The sequence below is a fragment of the Oncorhynchus masou genome, chromosome 6, assembly GCF_036934945.1.
Source record: "Oncorhynchus masou masou isolate Uvic2021 chromosome 6, UVic_Omas_1.1, whole genome shotgun sequence".
Lineage (NCBI taxonomy): Eukaryota > Metazoa > Chordata > Actinopteri > Salmoniformes > Salmonidae > Oncorhynchus > Oncorhynchus masou.
The window spans coordinates 48,978,244-49,001,763 of NC_088217.1; the positions used below are offsets into that span (position 1 = coordinate 48,978,244).

Here is a 23,520-nt window from a genome sequence, read left to right on the forward strand (position 1 = left end):
AATTTGAGGAGAATGATGATTATGCTTGACTGAGTATTGTCCTTCTGTAATCTTATTCCCAATTGCAATTATCTTAAGGGCCACAAGATGGCAATGTAGGATTCCAAACAAACTAAATGTAACCGCCTAACGTCTCAAGCCCTTTACCGGTTTTCATAACATGGTCTTGCAGCATTTGTCTTCCTCATGAAAATCGCAGAGACAATGTGAATAGCATTGAGACATTTATTTATTTACGTATGTATGTTTTCCATTTAGACTGAACGCAAATACAGCAAACACACACCACCAAGCACTAGGGGGAATGTAGAACAAACAGGTTGTGGTGAATTGAAGGGTGGAATAAGAAGAGTGGGATGGACAGTGCCTCATGTGAGCCTATGGAATCAGCCAGTTAGGTCTGTCATGTTGGGTCCTGTGATTGTTTGTCATCTTTCTGCTCTTCAATATATTTTTGTTCCAATTCGTGTTATCCCTACCACTGAAACAGTGTATCATAGCTAATCTATAGTATTACCCAGTTCTTCTATGGGACCTTAAGAAGAGGTCATGACCTCAGCACCACATGGAGAGTGGATGGCTGAAATGTCAGTAGATCACACAGGTAGGCTAAATAATTACTTCCATGGTTTCAGTATAACAAGTGCACTGTATTAGCACTTACACTTAGTCTGTAGTCTTAACATTGCACATTTGCGAATCCTCTATTACAAAATGCGCACAACCTCATACCACTATTCCAGTATATTTGTAACTAAATGCACACATAGAAGTATTTATGTTCATACATACAATATCCACCCTTCAAAACAGCACATCAAGATATACAGAGCAACTTCTTTCTCAATGTCTATACTGTACAGCAAGTAATCATTTTCAGAGGTGTGTGTCCAGCATAGAGAAAACACACATTCCTAACAATATCGTTGCTGCCTATCACTGCAAGCAAGTGCCTAAACATGAATCCAGTGTCATTTGACCAGATAAAATGAAATAAAATATACAAAATAACTGTTAGGGACTCTGTTCACAGCGACTGAACTCTACAGCAGATAAGACAAGGTCCGAAGGATCTTCTCCGTTACTTCAGGGTGAAGTGAGAGTGGAGTAACTATGCCAAGCACGGTAACAAAGCCATGGAAACACGGTGGCAGAACTCAACTTTAGATCCAACTCCATCTTGGAACGGTTTTGGTAGTGCTTTTCATATGCATAAGAGCTCACAGTTCTCTTTTAAATAGATTGATAATGGATTACAATAGCGAGGTGGCTACAAAAAGAGACGGTTATTGCAAGTCTCACAAGCAGTTAAGATTGACCGCTGTAATAAACAATATCATATACTGTAGGAGATGAGAGCAGAGCGGCACACCATAAAATGAATCGGGTTCTCCTCGGTAATATTTTCAAAGTTAGTCCGCACAGGAAACAATGCATAGTATTTATTCAACAGTTTGTTCCAGCATATCGTTTTTGTTGATTTTTCAGACTGACTGACTGATGAATGAATATAGCTTTAGAGTTATTATCCAGAGAGTATACAGATTTGGCCAGGCAGGGCTACAGAGGCCTTTGCTAGGTGTTCTGGAACAGGTTCACCGCCTGTCTGTCGAAGGTGATGGAGTTTGGCCTTAAAACGTGTCACACTATGCATCCAGGCTTTGTCTGTGAAGGTAACAGAAAAAGGAATCCCACACTTAATAATCATTTTTAGGGAAGGCAAGAAACCCGCCGGCTCACATTCACCACCACTCTTATAAATACAAATGTTGAACTCACACACCATAACTTAAAAACAAAAGTTTAAAAAAAAAATCAAAATCAAACATATCCTCACACTTCATACAATTAGATACTGTAAAACATTATATTAAAACTGCTCATTTGACCAGACTATAGCTTTGTCTCAAATGACACCCTTTTCCCTGTAGAGTGTACTAGTTTTGACCAAAGTAGTGCACTACATGGGGAAATGGGTATGATTTGACTTTTGCCCTACGCGACCAGCATTTGCGACTAAAAGTATAACAGTATGATGAGTGAAGGAGAACAGGATGAGCAGAGGAGCACAGAAGGGGGTGTGGGAGGATTCTGTTTGTTATAATCCAGAGAACGAGCGTCACAGCCTGGAGTAGTAACGCACCCTGAATGCCAAGCGGAGTCCCAACTCATAGTCTCTTGATGCTGTAGAAGTGTCTGTCCACGTATTTCTTCCGTTGACTCTCCCATCAGTATAGGCCCATCAGCTTTGCTCGACATGCAGTGTCTACACGCCGCAGAAGTATATTCCACAGAATCCTCCTTGAGCACTTCCTGTGGACGTCAGTTCCACGACAGCTCTGTATCGTATCGTTCATTCCCTCGACTACTTAGAATCATGCATGTGAGTATGAGACGCTAAAATCGACACATTTTTTTTTTTTCAGAAGATAAGCAAACACTGGACTTTAAATTAGATTGTTCTATTGTTAAAAATGTTTAAAAAGCTAGTAAGACAGCTGTTGACTATATATGTGTCACGCTGGTGACAACAAGCATTAAAGGCTGACCCTCACTACTGGCCACTGCAGAGCACCCCTCCCCCCAAACCCCTTCCTCACACTCCACTCACCCAGTCCCCATGCTTCATGCATGATGTCAGCACAGAGCAGGCATCTCCATGGTGACCATATATGACAGCAATTTGTGGGGGTGGGCTATTGAGTTCCTTAAGAATAAATGACCAGTACTTACAGGTAAGTCAATGTGTTCTGGGTAAATGTCGATCCGTTTTTTTTTTTGTGGATTACATCGTGATCGCTAATAATTTAATTGAACTATGCTGATCAGGGGTGATGAACCATTAACATGCCATTATGTTTGTACTGTACATATAGAGTCTGTCTGGGGATGTAAAATACCAGAACCATTATACTGATCTCTCACAGAACCCAGAGCTAAACAGCCCTATTCGCGACCAAATACAGGTGTAGGAACTTCATTATGCGCGCACAGACACACACAATTAAGATCCTACACCTGTAGCCCTATTCTTTACAAACCATGAGTCAGTCCTCATGGGGGTCTACTGTACAAACACCCTGGGCATTTTCTAGGGCATTTTCCAGAGGAAGAGTGGTTGGTGGGTGAGGATGGGTCAGAGGCAGCGTCACAGTCGGTTCTGGCTAAAGGGACAGGAGAGGAGACGGAAATTATTTCAAGGAGAGCTGTCTATTGTATTGTAGTATACACTGTGGGTAGGTTACTGTAGTCTTCTTGCACCGGTGGAGTGGGAGTCAGGGAGTTGATGGGCCCCTGTCCCCACTCCCAGGAACCACCATGGGTTATCAGGACTGAAACAGAGAGAGAACACACACACAGCTCTGTGAAACTGACACTGGGATAAACAAGGTGGTTTAAACGCAAGTTGAGGTTTGTCGTCATTAATCTTTCCCTGGAGGCAGAACTGAATGATTTCCACTAGATGGGCCAGCTGCAAAGTCAAAATTGCCCATTTCGTAAAAATGTTGGTCTAAATTTAAGGTTAGGGTACGGCATTAGGGTTAGCAGTGTGGTTAAGGTTATGGTTAGGTTTAAATCTGATTTTATGACTTTGTGGCTTTGCCAGTTAGTGACCACTCTGCAGAATTGCTTGCAGTGCAAGAATCATGACAATAGATTGCAACCTGCATTTTAAACAACATGATTGACTTCCATGTCCAACATACTGTACGCGTGACCTATGGCATATTTAAAGCCACCTATAACCTGTATAGCATACATTCACAAATAAATGCATATGTGCGCACACACACACAAACACACTGTCTACCACCATCTCCCTACTTATCGAGGCAATACTATGGTGTCTTGACAGTGATGTTTACATTGCAGCTCCACATACCTCCGATTTTCTATGTTGCTCCTCAGTGGGAGACTCTGTTTCCCTGACAACCACTGCTTTTGTCACCAGCATGTCGGGGTGTTGCTGCTTGGCCTCCTGTATCGCCATGGCAAGGGCCTGTGTGATAAAGGTCACTGTTCCCATTAAATGGACACTATTCATGTACACTCAATCTACAATATTAGTGTCTTTGAGTGTCCATGAAAGATGCCATACAAATGACATGCATTTCTACAGTGCTTCTAACTTAGTAACGGCTGTGACTGTTGTTCCTCACCTGATGCTGGTCCACGTCATCATCTCCCGTGATGATGATCCTTTTCTCAATCCTGGTCTCGGAGTAGCCACCTTTCACTGTCTGAAACACAACACACACAGTCAACATCAATCAGATCAGATCAGATAATAATTGTGACCTTTCATAGCTCTATAGTGTATATTAAGTGAAGAGGAAGTGTCAATAACTTTTTTTTAAAGGTCGCAGAGGAGACACGAGGGGTTACCTTGGTAACTTGAGTTGTGGTTGCTGAGGTGACATTGTCGGCGGTGACAGTCAGCGGGGACACTACGGCCTCTCTCCCCAGGGTGCCCGCCTTCACCTGCAGCACGGTCATTAAAGGGTCACTTACATTATCAGCACAGCTGCTACAAACACACACACCCAGTGGTTAAATTGAACCGTAACAAGGGTCAAAGAGAGCCAGATGGAGCCTAGCTCCAGCACCTTATGGGTCCAACAAGGATTTTTGATTTAATTTATTAGATCCCCCATTAACTGACACATAACCAAAAATACATTACAGACAAAATACTTTACAATTTAAATACATTTAATAAACATTAACATGAAGTGTGTGTGTGCGCGCATCTATCAGTTAGTACATACACACAACAAGTACTGTAGGTCACATGGACGTTTTGCCATGAGGTGTTACTTTATTTGTACTTAGTCCAACAAAATAAATCCAACAGTTTGCATAGAGCAGGCAGCAAGCTGATAGGCTGCTTTACCACTCTTGGATAGCGGAATGACTTTAGTTTCCCTCCAGGCCTGAGGACAATGATTTTCCTCTATTCTCCGATTAAATATATGTCATGACGTGGCCCTCTTTGGGTATAGCGAGTACCATACCCTTCTCTCTCGCTCTGTCTCTCTCCCTCCTACACCCAGGTTCTGTTATCTCAGGTCGTAAATTCCTGGAGGTGACTCTCTCCTCATGGCCAGGCAGTATATAGAGAGAGAGTGTTTCACAGTAGAACAAAGGAACTTCTACATCATAGAACTTGAGAACTGAACAATATCCATGTTTTGGAGAATGTGTAAACAGTCGGTGGAGTAGCCAGCTACAACCCGGTCCATTTTGTTTCATGTTGTGACCTCATGAAAGACAATACAGCCACATTACCATACCTCTGTTTATACAGGAGCCTCCGTTATGAGGTTTGCATCTAATTATTGTATAAAATGAATGAGTAAAGATGAAACTATTTGTGAAATTATGTAAGGTGATGTTGAACCGTTAATGTGAGAGTTTAACTAAGTCATTGGCCAACCCCCGTGAGCACAGACATGATCTGGCGTCATGGGACAACCCTTTTCTACTGTTACGAATAAAACCCCACCTGAAGAAACCCCTTCAGACCATGCATACCTCGGTCAGCTGAGGGATCGAAGGTTGAGTAGAGTCCACAAAAATCTCAGTATAAGCTAAGGTTGTAATGATTGTTGAAACTCTGAGACAATCGATTCCAACAGAATAAGAGCAAATTTTCGATACTAGTCTAAAGCGAGAAATTGTCAACCTGAAATGCGAAGACCAACAACTGCCGCAACATCAATGTTACTCTGAAGTATCCAGTCTAACCACAAAAGACTTAATGGAGAGACGATCAGATGAACTTTCCAACAGAAAGACGGACGATTCCAACAGAGATCACAACGACACACTGAGCGTAAATATATATTGATTGCAGTTATTCCCGAATGAGTGAGCGTTCATGTGCAAAGGATTAGCATTTCAGTTAATATAATTATCAACTGTGTAGTGACTCTCGTCTTTCCCGCCCTTCTCAGTCCACACCCACTTCCCTTTGTCTAGCAAGCCGTCATATCGGCTCAGCCCACTAGTGAACCTCCCCTATCATTTCCTTGTAACCATATCTACTGTTTGTTTGTTTACATTTACACAATTAGTTTTATCACGTAATAATAATGACAGAGAATTGATTTGATAAAATAACAGTCTTCAATTTAATGATGCCAAAGGCACGACAGATATGACATGTAGGAGTGGCTTTGGAGTCAGCTACCATCCTCAGTAGCTCTCCATCTAAGTTGTTAATGCCAGGACGTTTGTCATTATTGATCAATGACAGTAATGTTTCCACCTCGCACACACTAACGTCACAAAAATATCAAATTCAAACTTGCAATGCTTTTCTTTCATTATTAGTTTTTTTATGCACGAGTGCGATGGCTCACTGTTCGTTGTTGACATTTCCTGCCTAAGTTTGCTCACTTTGTCAATTGAGTAATCATTAAAATAGCTGGCAACATCAAATCGTTTTGTGATGAATAAGCCATCTGATTCGATGAAAGACGGAGTTGAAATTGTATTTCTGCCCATGAATTTAACAGAAAGTACTCCAAAGTTTTTTTATATCATTTATCTTGGCTTCATAATACAGTTTCTTATTTTTTGTCGTTGAGTTTAATCACATCATTTCTCAATTTGCAGTAAGTCAGCCAGTCAGATGTGCAGCCAGACTTATTAGCCACTCCTTTTGCCCCATCTCTTTCAACCATACAGTTTTTCAATTCCTCATCAATCCATGGAGCCTTATTAACAGTTCTAACAGTCAGTTTCTTAACAGGTGCCTGTTTATCAATAATTGGAAGAAGCAATTTCATAAATTCATCAACTGCACCGTCTGGATGCAGATCATCATCCACATAAGAGTCACAGCAAAATCTTTTGTATGATCTCTTATGCACTATTTTTGGCCCAGGTTTTAGAAGTTTGGCTTTCCTGGATATAGCCACTATATTGTAATCACTGCATCCTAAGGGTGCAATTTTATAACAATGTTCTACACATGTGGATGACCTTGTTCCTGTAGTGTTTTTAAACACCCTGGCAGGTTGATTAATAACCTGAATCAGATTACAGGCACTGGTTACAGTAAGAAGCTTCTTCTTAAGCGAACAACTTGATGAAAACCTGTTCATATTCAGGTCCCCAAGTAAGTAGACCTCTCGGTTGACATCACATATACTATCAAGCATTTTACACATAGTATGTAGATACTGACTGTTAGTACTTCGTGGCTTATAGCAACACCACATAAGAAAAGGCTTTAGATATGCCAGATGAACCTGCATCCACAACACTTGACATAAGATATTCTCTACGCACATACAGCAACACCTCCCTATTTGCATCCCTGTCTCTTCTGTACATGTTATATCCATGTATAGCTACTGCTGTATCAGCAAATGAATTATCTGATGTTAGCAAGTTATTGATTTCATTAACCTTATTTCTAAGGCTACATATAGGAGTAGGATAAAAAGTAGAATAAAGTACTAACCCTCCCCCTAGTAATACATTATACAGCAGTTAGCATTACCCTAGACACTTTCCTAACCCTAACCTTATCTTCACGTCCACACCCTGGTTCAACCCTAACCCTAGCAATACCCTAACCTTGTCTCTGCCACCTACAAAGTCCAAATTTAAACCCTGCACACACACACACACACACACACACACACACACACACACACACAGAAACACCCACCCACACACACTATGCTGCTGGTTCAAGGTATAGTCCAGCCAAAATACAACTGCATCTTTACCCACTTCTCTCTACATGACAACATACAGTGAATCACAGACACCGCTTCAATTCAATTCAACAAACAAGAGCATTGTTTCATGGGAACCTTTATCACTGTGTCAGCTACAATTAATCAAGCGCTACAGTATAGGACTAAATGTCTGAAGTCAGAGTGCAGTAACATAGTCTATTGAGTGAGATGGGGGGGGGGGGTGGAGGATGGTAAGGTGAATTATGTACTTACATGGGAGCCATTTTCTATACTGGGGAGAGGAACTTCCTTCCTACTGCCAACTTCCTGGTTCTGGTTCTGGGATAACAGGAAGGATGAGGAGAGGGAGGGAGGAAAGAAAATGTCACTTGGATGAAGGGATGAAGTCATCATGTTCATGATGATTCAACTAATCAGGGAGAAGAGCAATGTGTCCATATGGAAACAAGCAGTCCACAAAATCTGATCACCATATTGCATGCAGCTACCATGACCGTAGTGAATCAGAAGCAAGGTATTAGGATGAATTTATTAAGCAACTTATAAGCCAATAGGCAGCCAGGCAGGAGCGTACCACTGAAGTTCAACCCAACAGATCCTCCCGTCATTATCATTACAGCATGTTTGTTGGCACTGTGATACAAACTGGAGCTTATTTAAATATTAAGTGCCATAGATAACCAAAGCCAATTATGTGGTAGCAGTATGACATATTGTAAACATGTGACTCTGCACAATTTAGAAGGGGGAGAAGTCTTTATAGCAAGCCTATTTTAAAAGGATGCACATGCAAAAATTGTGAGGCAATATCATATTAAGGCAGAAAACTAAACAATCTGGCAAAATATGTTCTCTAAATGTGCAGCCCATTATTTGCACATGCAAAACCTGTCATGACAGATTTTAGTGATTCTCTATACCCTTATCCCCCATGAGCACCATATTTACACCAGTCCAGTACCTTTCAAATCCACCAGGGGGATTGAATTAGTGTGCAGTTCAGGGAGAAGGGTAGTGAATCAGACTGCAGACAGAGCTTGCATAGCATAGCCTTCAAGCCTTTCCGCTATTGTCAATAGAGTGTATGATACATACCAGGTCGCCCTCTGGTGGCTTAGTCACGTCAGTGCTGCTGGAGACCTTTGTCTCGTTACAGTTGATGTCAGCCTCCATTTGCTGCAGACACACACACACACACACACACAAACGCTACTGTATTTTTGCTTACTCCAAATCAAGAGCACATCTGCCACAGAGGCTCAACACACGAGACATGGCTATTTGTCATCTAGAAGAGTATGTACCTACACGTAGTGTACAAAACATGAAGCACACCTTCCTGATATTGTGTTGCGCGCTGAAGCGTTGCAGTTCTGGACACAACCCGGTGCACCTGGAACCTACTACAATACCCCGTTCAAAAGGCACTTAAATATTTTGTCTTGCCCATTCACCCTCTGAATGACACAGACATACAATCCATGTCTCAATTGTCTCAAGCCTTAAACATGCTCTTTAACCAGTCTCCTCCCCTTCATCTACACGACTGAAGTGGATTTAACAAGTGACATCAATAAGGGATCATATCTTTCACCTGTTCAGTCTATGTCATGGAAAGAGCAGGTCTTCCTAATGTTTTGTACACTCGGTGTATTCAAGGTCAATCAATTTCTCTGCTCAACACACACTGACTTGAGTTTTCACTTCAAAGAAACCCGCTCCAACACAGCTCATCCTCATCATTATATGAATGACACACCAGAGGCACCAATTACATTTTAATCAGGCACCTGTGGGACTGACACAGCTCCATGCTCTGCCTTTAGAGATGAATGGAACTCCCGCATGCTTTCATAATTCTCTTTAATGTCCTGTCAATATTTTAATCCCTGTATAACAACGTTATTAAAGTCCCAATGGATTAAAAAACTTGATTTGATTTTGGCCTTCCATGGTGACATCACCATGCGGTAAATGTGTTAATTGACCAATAACAAAGAGAGTTCCAAACCTCTCTGTAAATAACAGCTCATTTTCAGTATTTCCCATCCTACTCAGACCACTCCCAGACAGTCCGAGCAAAATCCTTGCTTGAGAAATTGCCCTTTGCTAAGAAGCTATTTTTGTTAAAACAATTATTTACTTAAAACATTTACAGTAAGGTGCTTAGTTGTTACCCAGAAATGCTTAGTTGTTACCCAGTTGTTACCCATTGGACCTTTAACTCCCTGTGGTCGTGATAATATGTATGTCACTCAATCGAATCAAGAGCTGCAGTACAGCAGAGCTACGGAGAGAAAATGTCTCATCTATATTAGGATGCTATATTATATGCTTCCTCTTTAAATGACTAATTACATTTCCCTCTGTTTACAAAAATATCAAACTATATTGATGGGGTAAAAATGAATCTATAAGTGGTCTTATTCACCCAGTGTTTCCATTTCCTGCTGAAGATCATTTCAGATGCCTTCTGGTCAAACTGTAGGGCCACTCTGCTACATTTGTCATTTGATCATTAGTATGCACTAGCACTGGTAACACTAATCTGCACTGGTACCAAAGTGACTCTTATCAACTGGATGCAAGGATTTCCTTTGTGTTGTCGTAGGAATGCTGCATTATCTCACCAACCCCCTTGTCACACCTCTGGGTAGCAGAGGTTCTGTTGCGATAACATCCTTTAAGTCTGATATCACTTTGTAATGCTATTGTTCAACAACTCAAATGTTGAATCCAAACTGAGACCTTGTAAAAAAGGGGCCTCGGATTCATTGTCTCTTTCTCTTTTGTTCCTGACCTGCGCTGGTGAGATTCATGCGCTCTCTCGTTCTTTCTTTCTCTCTCCACCTCATGAACTCTTGGGGCATGCCCTTTCAGGCTATGACTTCTCACACTCTCTCCCGCTCTGATCAATCTGATAATAATGCTGTGTAATGCGTGTCAAAGCTTTGTAACTTAAGTTTATGCCTTGTATGTGATTTCAGTCATTTTACAATGTTAATTAAATTAAGAATTCCATTCTCAGACCTTTCTTGATTGCCTATTACTGTATCGCAACTGGAGTGTCTTGCATATTGCAAACATATTTTTATGGAGTCAGAAAACTTTTTAAATAGGCTAATTGTATAGTCCCGGATCGCATGTGAGGCATATATGATCAATATTACAACACAAAACTGATAGCACTTATCTGGTTTGTGCTTTAGACAACTCATCTGTCATGTTTATTGGCAAAGGACTTGGCTAGAGCACAAACAGATTTGACTACTGTACCAGGCTAAATCATCAAACATCAAAACACAGAGGGACATGAGTGAGTCCCTATGCATAGACTGAGCTAGTGTACCTGCTCGGACATGTCCATGATATTGGTGCTGGTGACCTCTGACCCATTGGTATGTGTCTCCATCTTAGTGTCGGCCTTCCTCAGCATCTGGGCAGCGCTAACAGCACTGGGGTCTTTCCTGGCTACTGGGGGCTGCAGCAGGAGGACACAGACAGGTAAACTAAGATTTCATAGACCATAGACAGTCTATTCTTCTCCAACGTCGTCAATATTACCTGACGGTAAACAAATCTTTAACAAATGTCCTAAAATTGAGCCCCGAAGTACAGTACCAGTCAAAAGTGTGGACGCACCTACTCATTCAAGGGTTTTTCTTTATTTTTAATATTTTCTACATTGTAAAAAAAAATTGTGAAGACATCAAAACTACGAAATAACACATATGGAATCACGTAGTAACCAAAAAAAGTGTTAAACAAATCAAAATACTGTATGTCGTTTTCTATCTTTATATGTTGGAAATAATTGTGGGTGAATCACTTGAAAGACACATGTCCATCAAATTTGAATCTTACGTGATGTCTGAATACTGTATATTCTGTCATGTACGTGCTGTGGCCTTGACGTGTTACTGACCGTGCTTATCCTTAGTTCAACTACAATACATTTCTTATTCAAAAACTACAATACTGTTCAAACAGACAATGAAGCAATACAAGCATAGTCATACACTGCAGTATCAATTGGTGATTGTACATCACTTCATTTCAGACCAAACATTTAGTAACGCAAGCATGACTGACAATGGAAGGGAAAATACCAGAGAACATACACATTTCACAATAATCTGAAACAACGAAAACAGCAAATGGACAAACCATAGGAAAATAAATAAACAAAAACCAAAAGACTAAGCAAAAATATAACAAATAATTGTATAACATGTAAACATAAAATTAAAACATCAACAACAACAAAAATGGCAACTGAAAATGCTCCAACAGAAAAGGTGACTGGTGATTTCATTAAAGGAATGACGTTATCTACTTCCCCAGAGTCCGATGAACTCATGGATACCATTTTTACGTCTCTGCATCTAGTATGAAGGAAGCTAGGGGTAGTTTCGCAAGCTAACGCAAACTAGCGTAAGCGCAATGACTGGAAGTCAATGGTATCTACTAGCGTGCTAGCAGTTACCATGGTCTTCCAGTCATTTCACTAACCCTAGTTAGCAATTGCACTAACGCTATTTAGCAACGTCCTTCAAACTGCATGCAGAGACATAACAATGGCATCTACGAGTCCATCTGACTCTGGGGAAGTAGATAAAGGGCTTCATTGAAAAAAATAATGAAGTTTCCCTTTAAGGGCAGGATTCGCTCTCAGAAGCAGGAGGGAGGAGACAGGGAGTGGCAAGGATCAGGGATGGGGTACATTGTGTCTACCTCATGGCGCACACGTTCCTCACGGTGCACAGGGGGCATCTCCTCTACAGCGGACATGTCATGGGAGCCCATGAGACGGGCCGAATAGAACCTGGAGGTCTCCTCAAAGTCGTCCCGGCCCACCTCGGGCAGCCGCTCGGGCAACCACTCCCTCTCCCCCAGCTCAGACAGGTCCTTGGAGAAATCCTCCACGCCCGTGTGGAGGTCCATGATGACGGTGAAGTCCACCTCGGCCTCCAGGCTGGACGTGGAGCTGACCGTCATGCTGGAGCACTTCCTCTCAATGCCCAACTGGGTCTCTTTCATGAATACCACCGTGTCGCGCTCGTGGTCTTCCTCCGAGGTGGAGCCCGGCCGAGGACTCCTCTCCCAGTGTTCCCTCTGGGTGAGAGAGGGGGTTACAGAAAGATGGCCGCCACAACAAAAATCACAACACACGGCCAGTCTGGCTGCAGCTCAGGACAGGGAGTGACCATGAGAGAGGGGATGATGATGATGATGATGATGATGATGATGATGATGATGATGACAGTGGATGAATGATCCTCTAGAAGGGAATATGTCCTGGCCTGGAGGTGTGCACAAGTATTCATGTAGGATCTTTCCGAGGCCCTGATACCTATTACACATGTAAATATTATCATAAAAATCGATCATAAAAATCTTCTCCAGGCATGCAATTTGCCTCATCGTATATAGAGAAGAAAGGAGATAAATGGGGAAGTCTTACACAGAGGAAATTACTTTTAACATAACGGAGGATAAACGCCTGTGGCATAGTCAGGGTTCAGCCTCTATGTATGCTGCTCATATGACAGAGTTACCCATGTGTGACGGTGAGGGAGACAATGGGGAGTGAGGGACTAATTTACCACAGGGGAGAAATGGGAAAATGGTGAGGCATGTGGTTGAATTCAAAATGTAAAAAGTGACCTTGGCATCATCTACTGTATCTTCATAAATGGCAAGAGTGGAGAGAGGCTCCTGCGGAGGGAAAGCAAAGGAAGAAGGAGAGCAGCTAGAGGTTATTCCAAGCTGGAGAGACAGACTACTAGACATTAGTAGAGAGACTGGGTCTCTGCTAAAAGGCCGTTAGAACAACAAAACCGCACGTTTCTAGCATAGAAGGGCAGTTCCCCCTTCCACCTATTTGTGAGTACAAAAAAAAACAAGTAAGCTTACTACCAGCTTGGACAAGAGAAATTAATCCAACATGTAAAGCCAGTTGTCATACTTGGAATTAGTTTAAACTAGAGTGTCGTACAGAATGTTCTATGGACAGGTTGTACGATTTGATTGTGTCGAACAGCCGTAGCAGCATGGCAACAGTCAATCATTGGCCAAGGACAGAATCATAGAATGCCGCAAACTACGCAGACTGAATTTCAAGGGGCTCAAATGGCCAAAGAATAGTGTTTGGTTTTCAATGACATCAAAGGCAGTTTTGGAAGTCAAAATAAGGTGGCTCGTTATGATTTTATAACATGCTTGTGAGCCCATTCAACTTTTTTCACACCCAGTATACAGAATGGCGGTTGCTCTCACACTGCTGTTTGTCAGTTTTTGGGTGAGGCAGCTTACAAAGTGATCTCACACCTCGTTCCATGCCTGATCATGCCAATGTGTCCTGGGCCTACACTCGGACTAAACGCAGGGAATGATTTAAGCCGTTTGATCCCAGTCCGAATTTCAAATTATTATAATTCCACTGGCAGATACATGCAAGCACCTAATGACACCAACTGTGAAATGAAAGTGGTGACTCTCTTTCTGAAAGCTAGTCTGTCTGTGTAGCTACAGTACAGCAGCCTGGGGATTGCTGCTTGAGGGCTTGTGGCCTGCCTCTTTTTCTCCACAGTCTGGGTGGGTCCTTTGCTTTACAATAATGCATATAGCATCCAATGTATGATCCTTGTAAAGAATTTTGACCTGGTTTCTAAATAATCACTAACCAATAAGGTACCGTTATTCATTTTCATGCTAATGAAGTTGATATTTTGAAGGGGGGGGGGGGGGGAACATGTCAAATCACAAACTATTTACATTTACATTACGCAAACTACTTCTTTCTTTAAAAAGTATCTTTGAAGTCAGGAGATTAATGGCCGACATTTGACTGATGAGCATACTGTACAGTATATGTAACAGAGTGCCTTTATGGGTGATAATGACATGTTTCTCTCATTTTCTCATACAGTTCCTGTCACAGTCAATTGAGCTGTAAAACATGTATGAAACCATGTCTGAAGTCCATGCCTTCCTCCACATGTCAGCTTGGAAACAGCATGGAGGAGAAGTGCAAAAGAAAACTCAGCGCCATGGCAATATGCAAGAGGCTTTTTCCCCTTGCAAACCCTCTGCGAAAGAGACATGCTTGGAGGGTTAGTTGGAAGGAGCGTCACGGTTCAAATGTGAATAGAGGGGGAATAGAAGCCAAGAGCAAAAGCATGAAAAGTTGTGTTCGTCTTTTTTTACAATCTCTACCATAGCCCTGTTGTGAGTATTACAGACTTGCAAGCAGTTGTGTTTCAGGTTTGCTGTGAAGCATAAGGGTGAAGGGAGGCAGGGAGGAGTAGGGGGGGCTAAACGGGGAGGATCCAAACTCATGGCAGACAAAATGCATTGATGGCGGCATCAGCCAATGAGACGCAGCCAAAAACAAGTGTCTCATAAGTTACACTCCAACCCCTTCTTCATATACAGGCACATATATATATGTATATTCAAGTCACTGAAAACAGGAAAATAAGAAAATGGGAGTGTACGGGTCAGTCTGAAGCTCATGCGATGCTTTTTGCTTCCAAATGACTGAAAAGCCAAGTTACCGAGTGTCTCTTCTTGGCAGCATCCAGGCCAGGCTCCCTGCTAGCATTGCGGTTGATGTTCCGGAGTATGAGTCCAGACTCTCTGGCTTTCCGTGTTTTCACTGGAGGGGCAGGAGGAGCTGTTCTGGGAATCGCTGAAGCTGGAACTGAGGCCTTAAAGCTGAGAAGGTGATGACTCTCTATGGCTTCTCGAGCCACCTGAAAGGGATCGTCACAGGCAGTGCTGCTCTGTTCCTGGACCAGCTCTTCAGTTTTAGCCTCAACTCTCGTCAAGCCTTCCAGACCCCAGAAGCTGCCCTGTACCTGTGTATCTTCTCTGTGTGACGTGGTCGGGGAGTGAGTCTGTCTTGCTGGACTTGTGTTGGTTGTTACGAATGATGTAGGCAGGGTGAATGTTGGATGAAAGGTGGGTGCGTCGTTCCGGTTGATGTCTGAGGGTCCCTCTGAGGAACCCCCTGACCATCTGTACTCTCTTCTAAAAACTCCAATCAGCTCAGACTCAGTCTCCTGGCTCCCTTTGTCGTGCTCATCTTTACAGGCCAAGCTCTTTGACCTTTCGGGTTTGAGAGGAACGATCCTTGTTATTTCTGACTGACTGCTGCCTGATAGTCTTTGAAAAGACCTTCTCTGACCCCTGACCTCTGACATGAGACCTTCCATGTCCTCCCCCCCAGAGTTACTGGCTTTTCTCTCATGGGTCTTGACCACCCTCAGTTTGACCTCTGCTATGTGTTCTTTATTGTCAGTCATGCTCCTCTCTCTACGATCAAACTCTTTAACAAGTTCTGCTAAACTATCCCATTCTTTCTTATCAGGACCGTTGACAGAGCCCAGCACTTCATCTGCTGGCTGGACTTCATCGGTGATGAAGCTTTTAGCCTGGTCGTTTTCCTCACACCCTGCCGGATCATCCACAGCACTTCCCGGAGTCTCCTTGTCTTCTCCTATTGAAGTAATGTGGCCCTTCTGGTTATCTTCAAACAGAGCAGCAGACACCACTTTCTCTGTCCACTTTCTCCGTCCACTCGTCCCCCAACACTGGTCGTCTTGCTCCTCTCTTGTTGTACTGTCTTCAGGGTGGTCTATTAGTCCCGCCTTTGTCTTCTCTGTAGGACCATCCTCCCAGTCTGATCCCTCATGTTCTTCTTCGCCATTTGAGTCGTCGCCCTCTTTCTCATAGACGAATTCTGTTGACATTCCCAGGTTTAAACTATTAGGCCTCTTCTTTTTTCTGTGTCTGTTGAGTTGATGATCCTTCTTAGAGTCTCGGAATGGGACTGGGGCTGGGGTTGATACTGGGTCTGGGTCTGAGACTATGTCATTCTTTGCACCAGAGTCATCTGCTGGAGGTACTTTCCACTGTGTATCATCATCAGAAGATTCAGGGGTTTCAGATAATTCCACCATGAACCGGCTGTTGCTAGTCAGCCGCGGTTCCAAACATTCATCATGGGCTCCCCTTGTGGCTTTGGGCAAAGGAAAGTTATCAATATCTGTTATCATTTCTGGCCCATCCTCTCCTGTAGCCTTGACATGAATCATCTTGGCTCCTTCTCTCTCTTTTTCCAGTTCTTTCTTTCTTTCCCAAGAGGAATCAGGGACTAATGGGGGAGGTAAGGTGGAAGCTTTGTTCTGTTCCTCGGCCTTCCAGTCATGGTTATGTTGATAAGTGTCTTGTTTCTCAATCAATACCCACTCCTCAGAGCCCTACATGTTGATATAGATTAAACACAGTTAGAGGTGCCAACTGAACTGTAACATAGGTTAACAGCTACAGTACAGAAATGTGTTTTTATTGTACAAATAGATCCTCTACAATCCTCCAAATAGATGGTAGGTGCATGCTCATAGACTGTAATCTGCTAATAATTTATGCTTCAATTGCTGCAATCATACATCGAAATGTTACATTTCACATCAAAAATGTTGGTCATTGCTTTTCTTAAAAGATTTTCTCAGACACAATGACTGCAGCTGGACAGATACAAGGGATATCAGCTATAGCTGAGTGAGCAGTATGTATATGAAATGGTACCAGGCCACAGATTCATTACAGATAAATGGCAAACTACAGTACAGTCAGTATGTTATGAGGTAAAAGTTAGAAGAGAGAGGAAGAGGAAGTGAAGAGCAACCTCTGGGGAAGTCACCAAAGTCTTCTTGAAGAAGAAGCCCTCTACAGAGAAGCTGTTTACTGGGTCCTTGCCCCCCACCTTATGGGGGGGACGAGCGTTACCCGCCAGGAGAGGTGTGGAGGGGGAAGAGAGAGGGAGGAGAACAGCTATTAGATGAGCCCCAACTGTATGGTTCTTTGTCACAGCATACTATCCAACGTTTGGTAATTTCATGCAAAAGGGGAAAAGGAAAGTGAAGGATAGAAAAGGGGAAGAAATATTGATTCAATGGGCTAAGGAGACCAGGGATTTCAAAAAATAAATACTGTACGACTCTCCTGAATCAAAGTCCTAGCTGAAATCTAGGAGCCAATCCAGATTCATCTTGAATCAAATAACGAGACATGGGCCTAGTTGGCGTCCACCTGCACATTGCGGCTCCCACATCCACATAACCAACTGAGGAGGTATTTGCAATGCAAAAATAACATTTGCAACTACATCAAAGGCTATATGATTTCCTCTGAATCGCTCCAAGTTGGACTTCTCCAGGATAGAGAGATTTCTCAGGCCACACGTTGTCGTTGTTCAAATCGGGACAATAGCGTCACTCCCTCAGATCTATGTAGTTGCATGACAGATGGCGTTTTCATGCCCTCGAGGAGGTCTGATGAGAATCTCTATGGCTATAATCTGATTGTTCTCAAAGAGCAGCTGTGAACGCGTCGGTAGACTACATAAATACCTGGAAACAGACTGCATTGACAGAGCTACACTAGAGAGGTCTATCATATTACTGTCTCTTAACAGTATAATCACAATGTGTAAGTGATCAAAGCGGCAGGGGCTTTTGCGTTCTGACACAAAGGGAAGATTTTTAACTGTCGGGCAATCAAGGTGGGTAGACGATCGAGATGGTTGTTCTCATAATCTGAATATGTCCAGATTTTGCACATCTTCTCTTCAAGTTAATGCAGAGTCACTTTTCTACCATCTCTAAATAAACTGGGATTTTGTTACAAGTGAAGATCCGTCATCAATAAAGCGGTGAATTGGGAGCTTCGACAATGTGCGGGCCTTCTTGTTCTTTACTAGGTGTTCTTTGTAAGCACCAGCACCTATGTTTTTAAGGATGTGCGTATGACCATAAACACCCACCTTTAATGATAAACGCAGGACATGATTTCAAATTCAATATGTTCTTATGATCTAGACTGAACAGAAATATAAACACAACATGTAAAGTGTTGGTCCCATGTTTCATGAGCTAAAATAAAAGATCCCAGAAATGTTCCATATGCACAAAAAGCCAATTTCTCTCAAATGTTGTGCACAAATTTGTTTACATCCCTGTTAGTGAGCATTTCTCCTTTGCCAAGATAATCATTCCACCTGACAGGTGTGGCATATCAAGAAAAGTGTGCTGGGGACAATAAAAGACCACTCTAAACACAACACCATGCCACAGATTCCGCAAGTTTTGAGGGAGTGTGCAATTGGACTGCTGACTGGAATGTCCACCAGAGCTGGTGCCAGAGAATTGAATGTTCGTTTCTCTACTACAACGTTGTTTTAGAAAATTTGGCAGTAACCGGCCTGACAACCGCGGACCAAGTGTAACCACGCCAGCCCAGGACCTCCACTTCCGGCTTCTTTTGTGGGGAAAAACAAATTCTGATTGACTGGGCCTGGCTCCCCAATCGGTGAGCCTGGCTCCCAACTGGGTGGGCCTACTGTATGCTCTCCCAGGCCCACCCATGGCTGAGCCTCTGCCCAGTTATGTGAAATGCATAGATTTGGGCCTAATGAATTTATTTCAATTGACTGATTTTCTTATATGAACTGTAACTCAGTAAAATTGTTGAAGTAGTTGCATGTTGCGTTTATATTTTTGTTCCGTATATTTTAGCAGTACCATCACACTATCCAATAGATTGGGTCTGAGTCTGCAGCAGTATCTACAGTTGAAGTCAGAAGTTTACATACACTTAGGTTGGAGTCATTAAAACTCGTTTTTCAACCACTCCACAAATATCTTGTTAATAAAATATAGTTTTGAGAAGTCGGTTCGGACATCTATTTTGTGCATGACATAAGTCATTTTTCCAACAATTGTTTAACATACAGATTATTTTACTTATAATTCACTGTATCACAACTCCAGTGGGTCAGAAGTTTATATACACTAAGTTGACTGTACTTTTAAACAGCTTGGAAAATTCCAGAAAATTATGTCATGGCTTTAGAAGCTTCTGATAGGCTAATTGACATCATTTGAGTCATTTGGAGGTGTACCTGTGGATGTATTTCAAGGCCTATCTTAAAACAGTGCCTTTTTGCTTGACATCATGGGAAAATCTAAAGAAATCAGCCAAGACCACAGAAAAAAAATTGTCCACCAAAAGCATGGTACATCCTTGGGAGCAATTTCCAAACGCCTGAATTACCACGTTAATCTGTACAAACAATAGTACGTAAGTATAAACACCATGGGACCACGCATCCGTTAAACCGTTTAGGAAGGAGACACGTTGTCTCCTAGAGATGAACGTACTTTGGTGCGAAAAGTGAAAATCAATCCCAGAACAACAGCAAAGGACCTTGTGAAGATGCTGGAGGAAACAGGTACAAAAGTATCTATAGCCACAGTAAAACGAGTCCTATATCGACATAACCTGAAAGGCCGCTCAGCAAGGAAGAAGCCACTGCTCTAAAACCGCCATAAAAAAGCCTGACTATGTTTGCAACTGCATATGGGGACAAAGATGGTACTTTTTGGAGAAATGTCCTCTGGTCTTGATGAAACAAAAATAGAACTGTTTGGCCATAATGTCCATCGTTATGTTTGAAGGAAAAAGGGGGAGGCTTGCAAGCCGAAGAACACCATCCCAACCGTGAAGCACGGGGGTGGCAGCATCATGTTGTGGGGGTGCTTTGCTGCAGGAGGGACTTGTGCACTTCACAAAATAGATGGCATCATGAGGGAGGAAAACTATGTGGATATATTGAAGCAACATCTCAAGACATCAGTCAGGAAATTAAAGCTTGGTCGCAAATGGGTCTTCCAAGTGGACAATGACACCAAGCATACTTCTAAAGATGTGGCCAAATGGCTTAAGGACAACAAAGTCAAGGTATTGGAATGGCCATCACAAAGCCCTGACCTCAAGCCTATAGAGAATTAGTGGGCAGAACTGAAAAAGCGTGTGCGAGCAAGGAGGCCTACAAACCTGACTCAGTTACACCAGCTCTGTCAGGAAGAATGGGCCAAAATTCACCCAACTTATTGTGGGAAACTTGTGGAAGACTACCCGAAACATTTGACCCAAGTTCAACAATTTAACGGCAATGCTACTAAATACTAATTGAGTGTATGTAAACTTCTGACCCACTGGGAATGTGATGAAAGAAATAAAAGCTGAAATAAATCATTCTCTACTATTAGTCTGACATTTCACATTCTTAAAATAAAGTGGTGATTCCCAACTGATTTTTTCTAGAATTAAATGTCAGGAATTGTGAGTTTAAATGTATATGGCTAAGGTGTACGTAAACTTCAGACTTCAACTGTATCTACAATAAATAGCCACCTACAATACCTTGAAGAATTTTTATTATCCTTAAAAGTCATTGTCAAAAAGACAGTTATTGGTTTCACATCAGACTGTAGATTATTCCAAAAGCACACAAACACAAAACACCAGTACTGTCTGTTTCCCTATGAATAATGGAGAAAAACATGTTCTCCTGTGTTGACCTCCAAGCATACTGGGTTCTAGGAGAGTGAACTGTAAGAGGTGCTACAAAACTAACCTCAAGACTGGAATATCAACGCTGTCGGTCATACACAGCCTATTTGTCAAACGCTAGGGCAGTTTCAACAGAAGTATTAAAAAGGTGCACTACGCAGAAACCATTTCCTGGTTGCTAAAATTATAATAGTTTCAGTTTACGTGACAAAACAAGCAAGTATAGTGTAGAGAACCATTGTACAATCTAAACCGCTGTGAAATATATTTTCCATAACCAAAAATATAATATTGTAGCTGATAAAACTGGTGTACAAAACCGAAAGTACTTGCTTGTACTAAGAATGAAAGATCTAGAACTAACGTTTCTATGCGAATTTGGTCAGGGTCGCCCAAAAAGTTACATATTGCAGCTTTAAGGCATTATCAGTGATATATTCATGGCATACAGTAGAGAATCTGTACATAGGTTAAAGATTGTGAATCTCTCAACCTCCACCCGTGCGCCAGTGGACCGCTGGTCCTCACCACCCTTATCCCACACTCACAGCCTTCCTCTCGGGCGTGCCGCCTGGGGACGTTCCTGACAGACGCTTCTCACGGTTCGTCAGCTTGCTGTTGGGTCCCCTCAGAGCTTTCTTCAGCTCATTGATACTGGCCTGGTGTTTCAACAAGACATCCTCTGACTTATCCAAAAACTGTATTGAATAAAAGGGGATAGATAATGATAATTAGAGAGGATTGGGAGAGAAGGAGTGAGAAATATACATTCGTTTGACATCTATATCAATTACCACTGTAGTAATCACACTGACACTCAATTCAATTGCATTATGACTTGATATGTATGGACAAGTGGAACGTGATCTGAAATAACACATCACAGTGACATTAATATCGCAGGCAGCACACAAGAAAAGACACAATGACTTAAACCAATGTGTCTTAACACTTAGTGATTCAGCACATGCATCAAGTGCATTGTTTGTGGGCTGTTATCGCATTTCTATTCTGTTCAGTAGTCTGTCTATTAATGAACATGGCATTTGGGATGCTATTAAGACCCACGGAAATGAAATTATTATCTGACTTTTTGGATTGTTTATTAAGATGAAACACAACATTAAAACAACTGAGTGCCCTAATAAATCGGCTTAGTGACTAGCTAGCTAGTCTACTTTTGCCCAATATTCATTTTCATTGACTGTATCTGCCTATCAATTGAAGGCTGACTTAAGTGAATGCTGTTAATTCATATGAAGGCTGGTTGCATCTCCATGCAACAATAGGGCCATCACATTAATGCTACAGGCACCTAGAGAGGAAATGGAGCTTCAGTGCAATTTCTCCCCTAGTCCTAGTCATACATTGCAGTGTTCCATGATGTTCAATACTCTGCAAATAGTATCGTGAGATATTGGTAGATACCACATGTTCAGTTGAGGGGGTCACAAAGCACTTGGACAGAACCAGGGTTGAAATCAATTCCATCTGAATTCCAGTCAATTACAGAGCTGATTTTAACTGCTGAAGAAATGAAGGAAAAAGGAAACCGCACACTGCTCTTGATAGTATCACTGATATGTAATAAGCTTACGTATCGGCCTTGCGGCCTTCGTCAGAGCTTTTGTCAGAACTGCTGAAGAAATGCAATGTCCAATTGAATAGACAGGAATAGACCTGGAACAGACTCCAACTCTGGATAGGTCATCAGCACAATGAGCTGTACCTCCTTGTGTCGAGGGGTTGTCTCCTGGTCCAACTGAGAGGGCAGAGTTGGGGCAGGAGCAGGGACAGGGACGGGGGCATGTGGAGTGGGGGAGGGGGAGTGGGGGAGGATGCAGAGACAGAGAGGAAGAGCAGAGATGGTGAGTCAAGGAGGTCAGGCAGGCAGACAGACAGGGAGACTGAGCAACCCGGACAGGACACAAGACAGCAGCATCCACAAACACACAGAAGCACAAACCAGGAACACGAACATACACAACCATGCAGGCTGACTTAAGATTTTCACATTGAATTGCCTGTAAGATCCTTGTAGTTAGGCTCTTGCTCTGATAGTTGAATGATCATTGGGGAACTTTGTCATGTCTATTTGATTTGAGCAGCACTTCATGCAAAAAAAAGGACAACAATTCTACCCCCGAAGCACTATTTAACAACTAAAAATACACCTGTACCAAAACCGTAGTTCATTCTAGAAGGAAATAAAATATTGCATTACCAGCATAAAATGAAGGCTTTGCAGCTTCAATGTAATACTTTGGGTGCAAACAAATATAACATGGTGCAGAAGATTACTCACTGTCGGTCAACCACTGCTAGTTTAACAGGATATGTGGGATTACTAAACAACAAGACAGGTAGGCAAAGAACAATC

The 23,520-nt window shown here is 42.3% G+C and overlaps 1 protein-coding gene across 8 annotated transcripts in view; it reads right to left on the reverse strand.

Annotated features, from left to right (window-relative positions):
* Positions 1-211: 211 nt before the first annotated feature.
* The window catches only part of LOC135542173 (band 4.1-like protein 1), a 116,809-nt gene continuing 93,500 nt past the window's right edge, over positions 212-23,520 (reverse strand). For 3 of the 8 annotated variants that reach the window (XM_064968922.1, XM_064968923.1, XM_064968920.1), the window contains 13 exons: positions 22,870-22,902; positions 21,689-21,838; positions 17,413-17,490; positions 15,278-16,984; positions 13,386-13,436; positions 12,453-12,833; positions 11,068-11,199; positions 8,814-8,894; positions 7,971-8,036; positions 4,387-4,482; positions 4,161-4,241; positions 3,884-4,000; positions 212-3,332 (listed from right to left, as the gene is read on the reverse strand). In XM_064968922.1, the coding sequence (XP_064824994.1) occupies positions 3,327-3,332; positions 3,884-4,000; positions 4,161-4,241; positions 4,387-4,482; positions 7,971-8,036; positions 8,814-8,894; positions 11,068-11,199; positions 12,453-12,833; positions 13,386-13,436; positions 15,278-16,984; positions 17,413-17,490; positions 21,689-21,838; positions 22,870-22,902 (2,979 nt within the window). In that variant the 3' untranslated portion in view covers positions 212-3,326. The remainder of the gene's footprint in view (positions 3,333-3,883; positions 4,001-4,160; positions 4,242-4,386; positions 4,483-7,970; positions 8,037-8,813; positions 8,895-11,067; positions 11,200-12,452; positions 12,834-13,385; positions 13,437-15,277; positions 16,985-17,412; positions 17,491-21,688; positions 21,839-22,869; positions 22,903-23,520) is intronic. The other 5 variants (XM_064968924.1, XM_064968925.1, XM_064968926.1 and 2 more) reach the window with 5 other exon arrangements.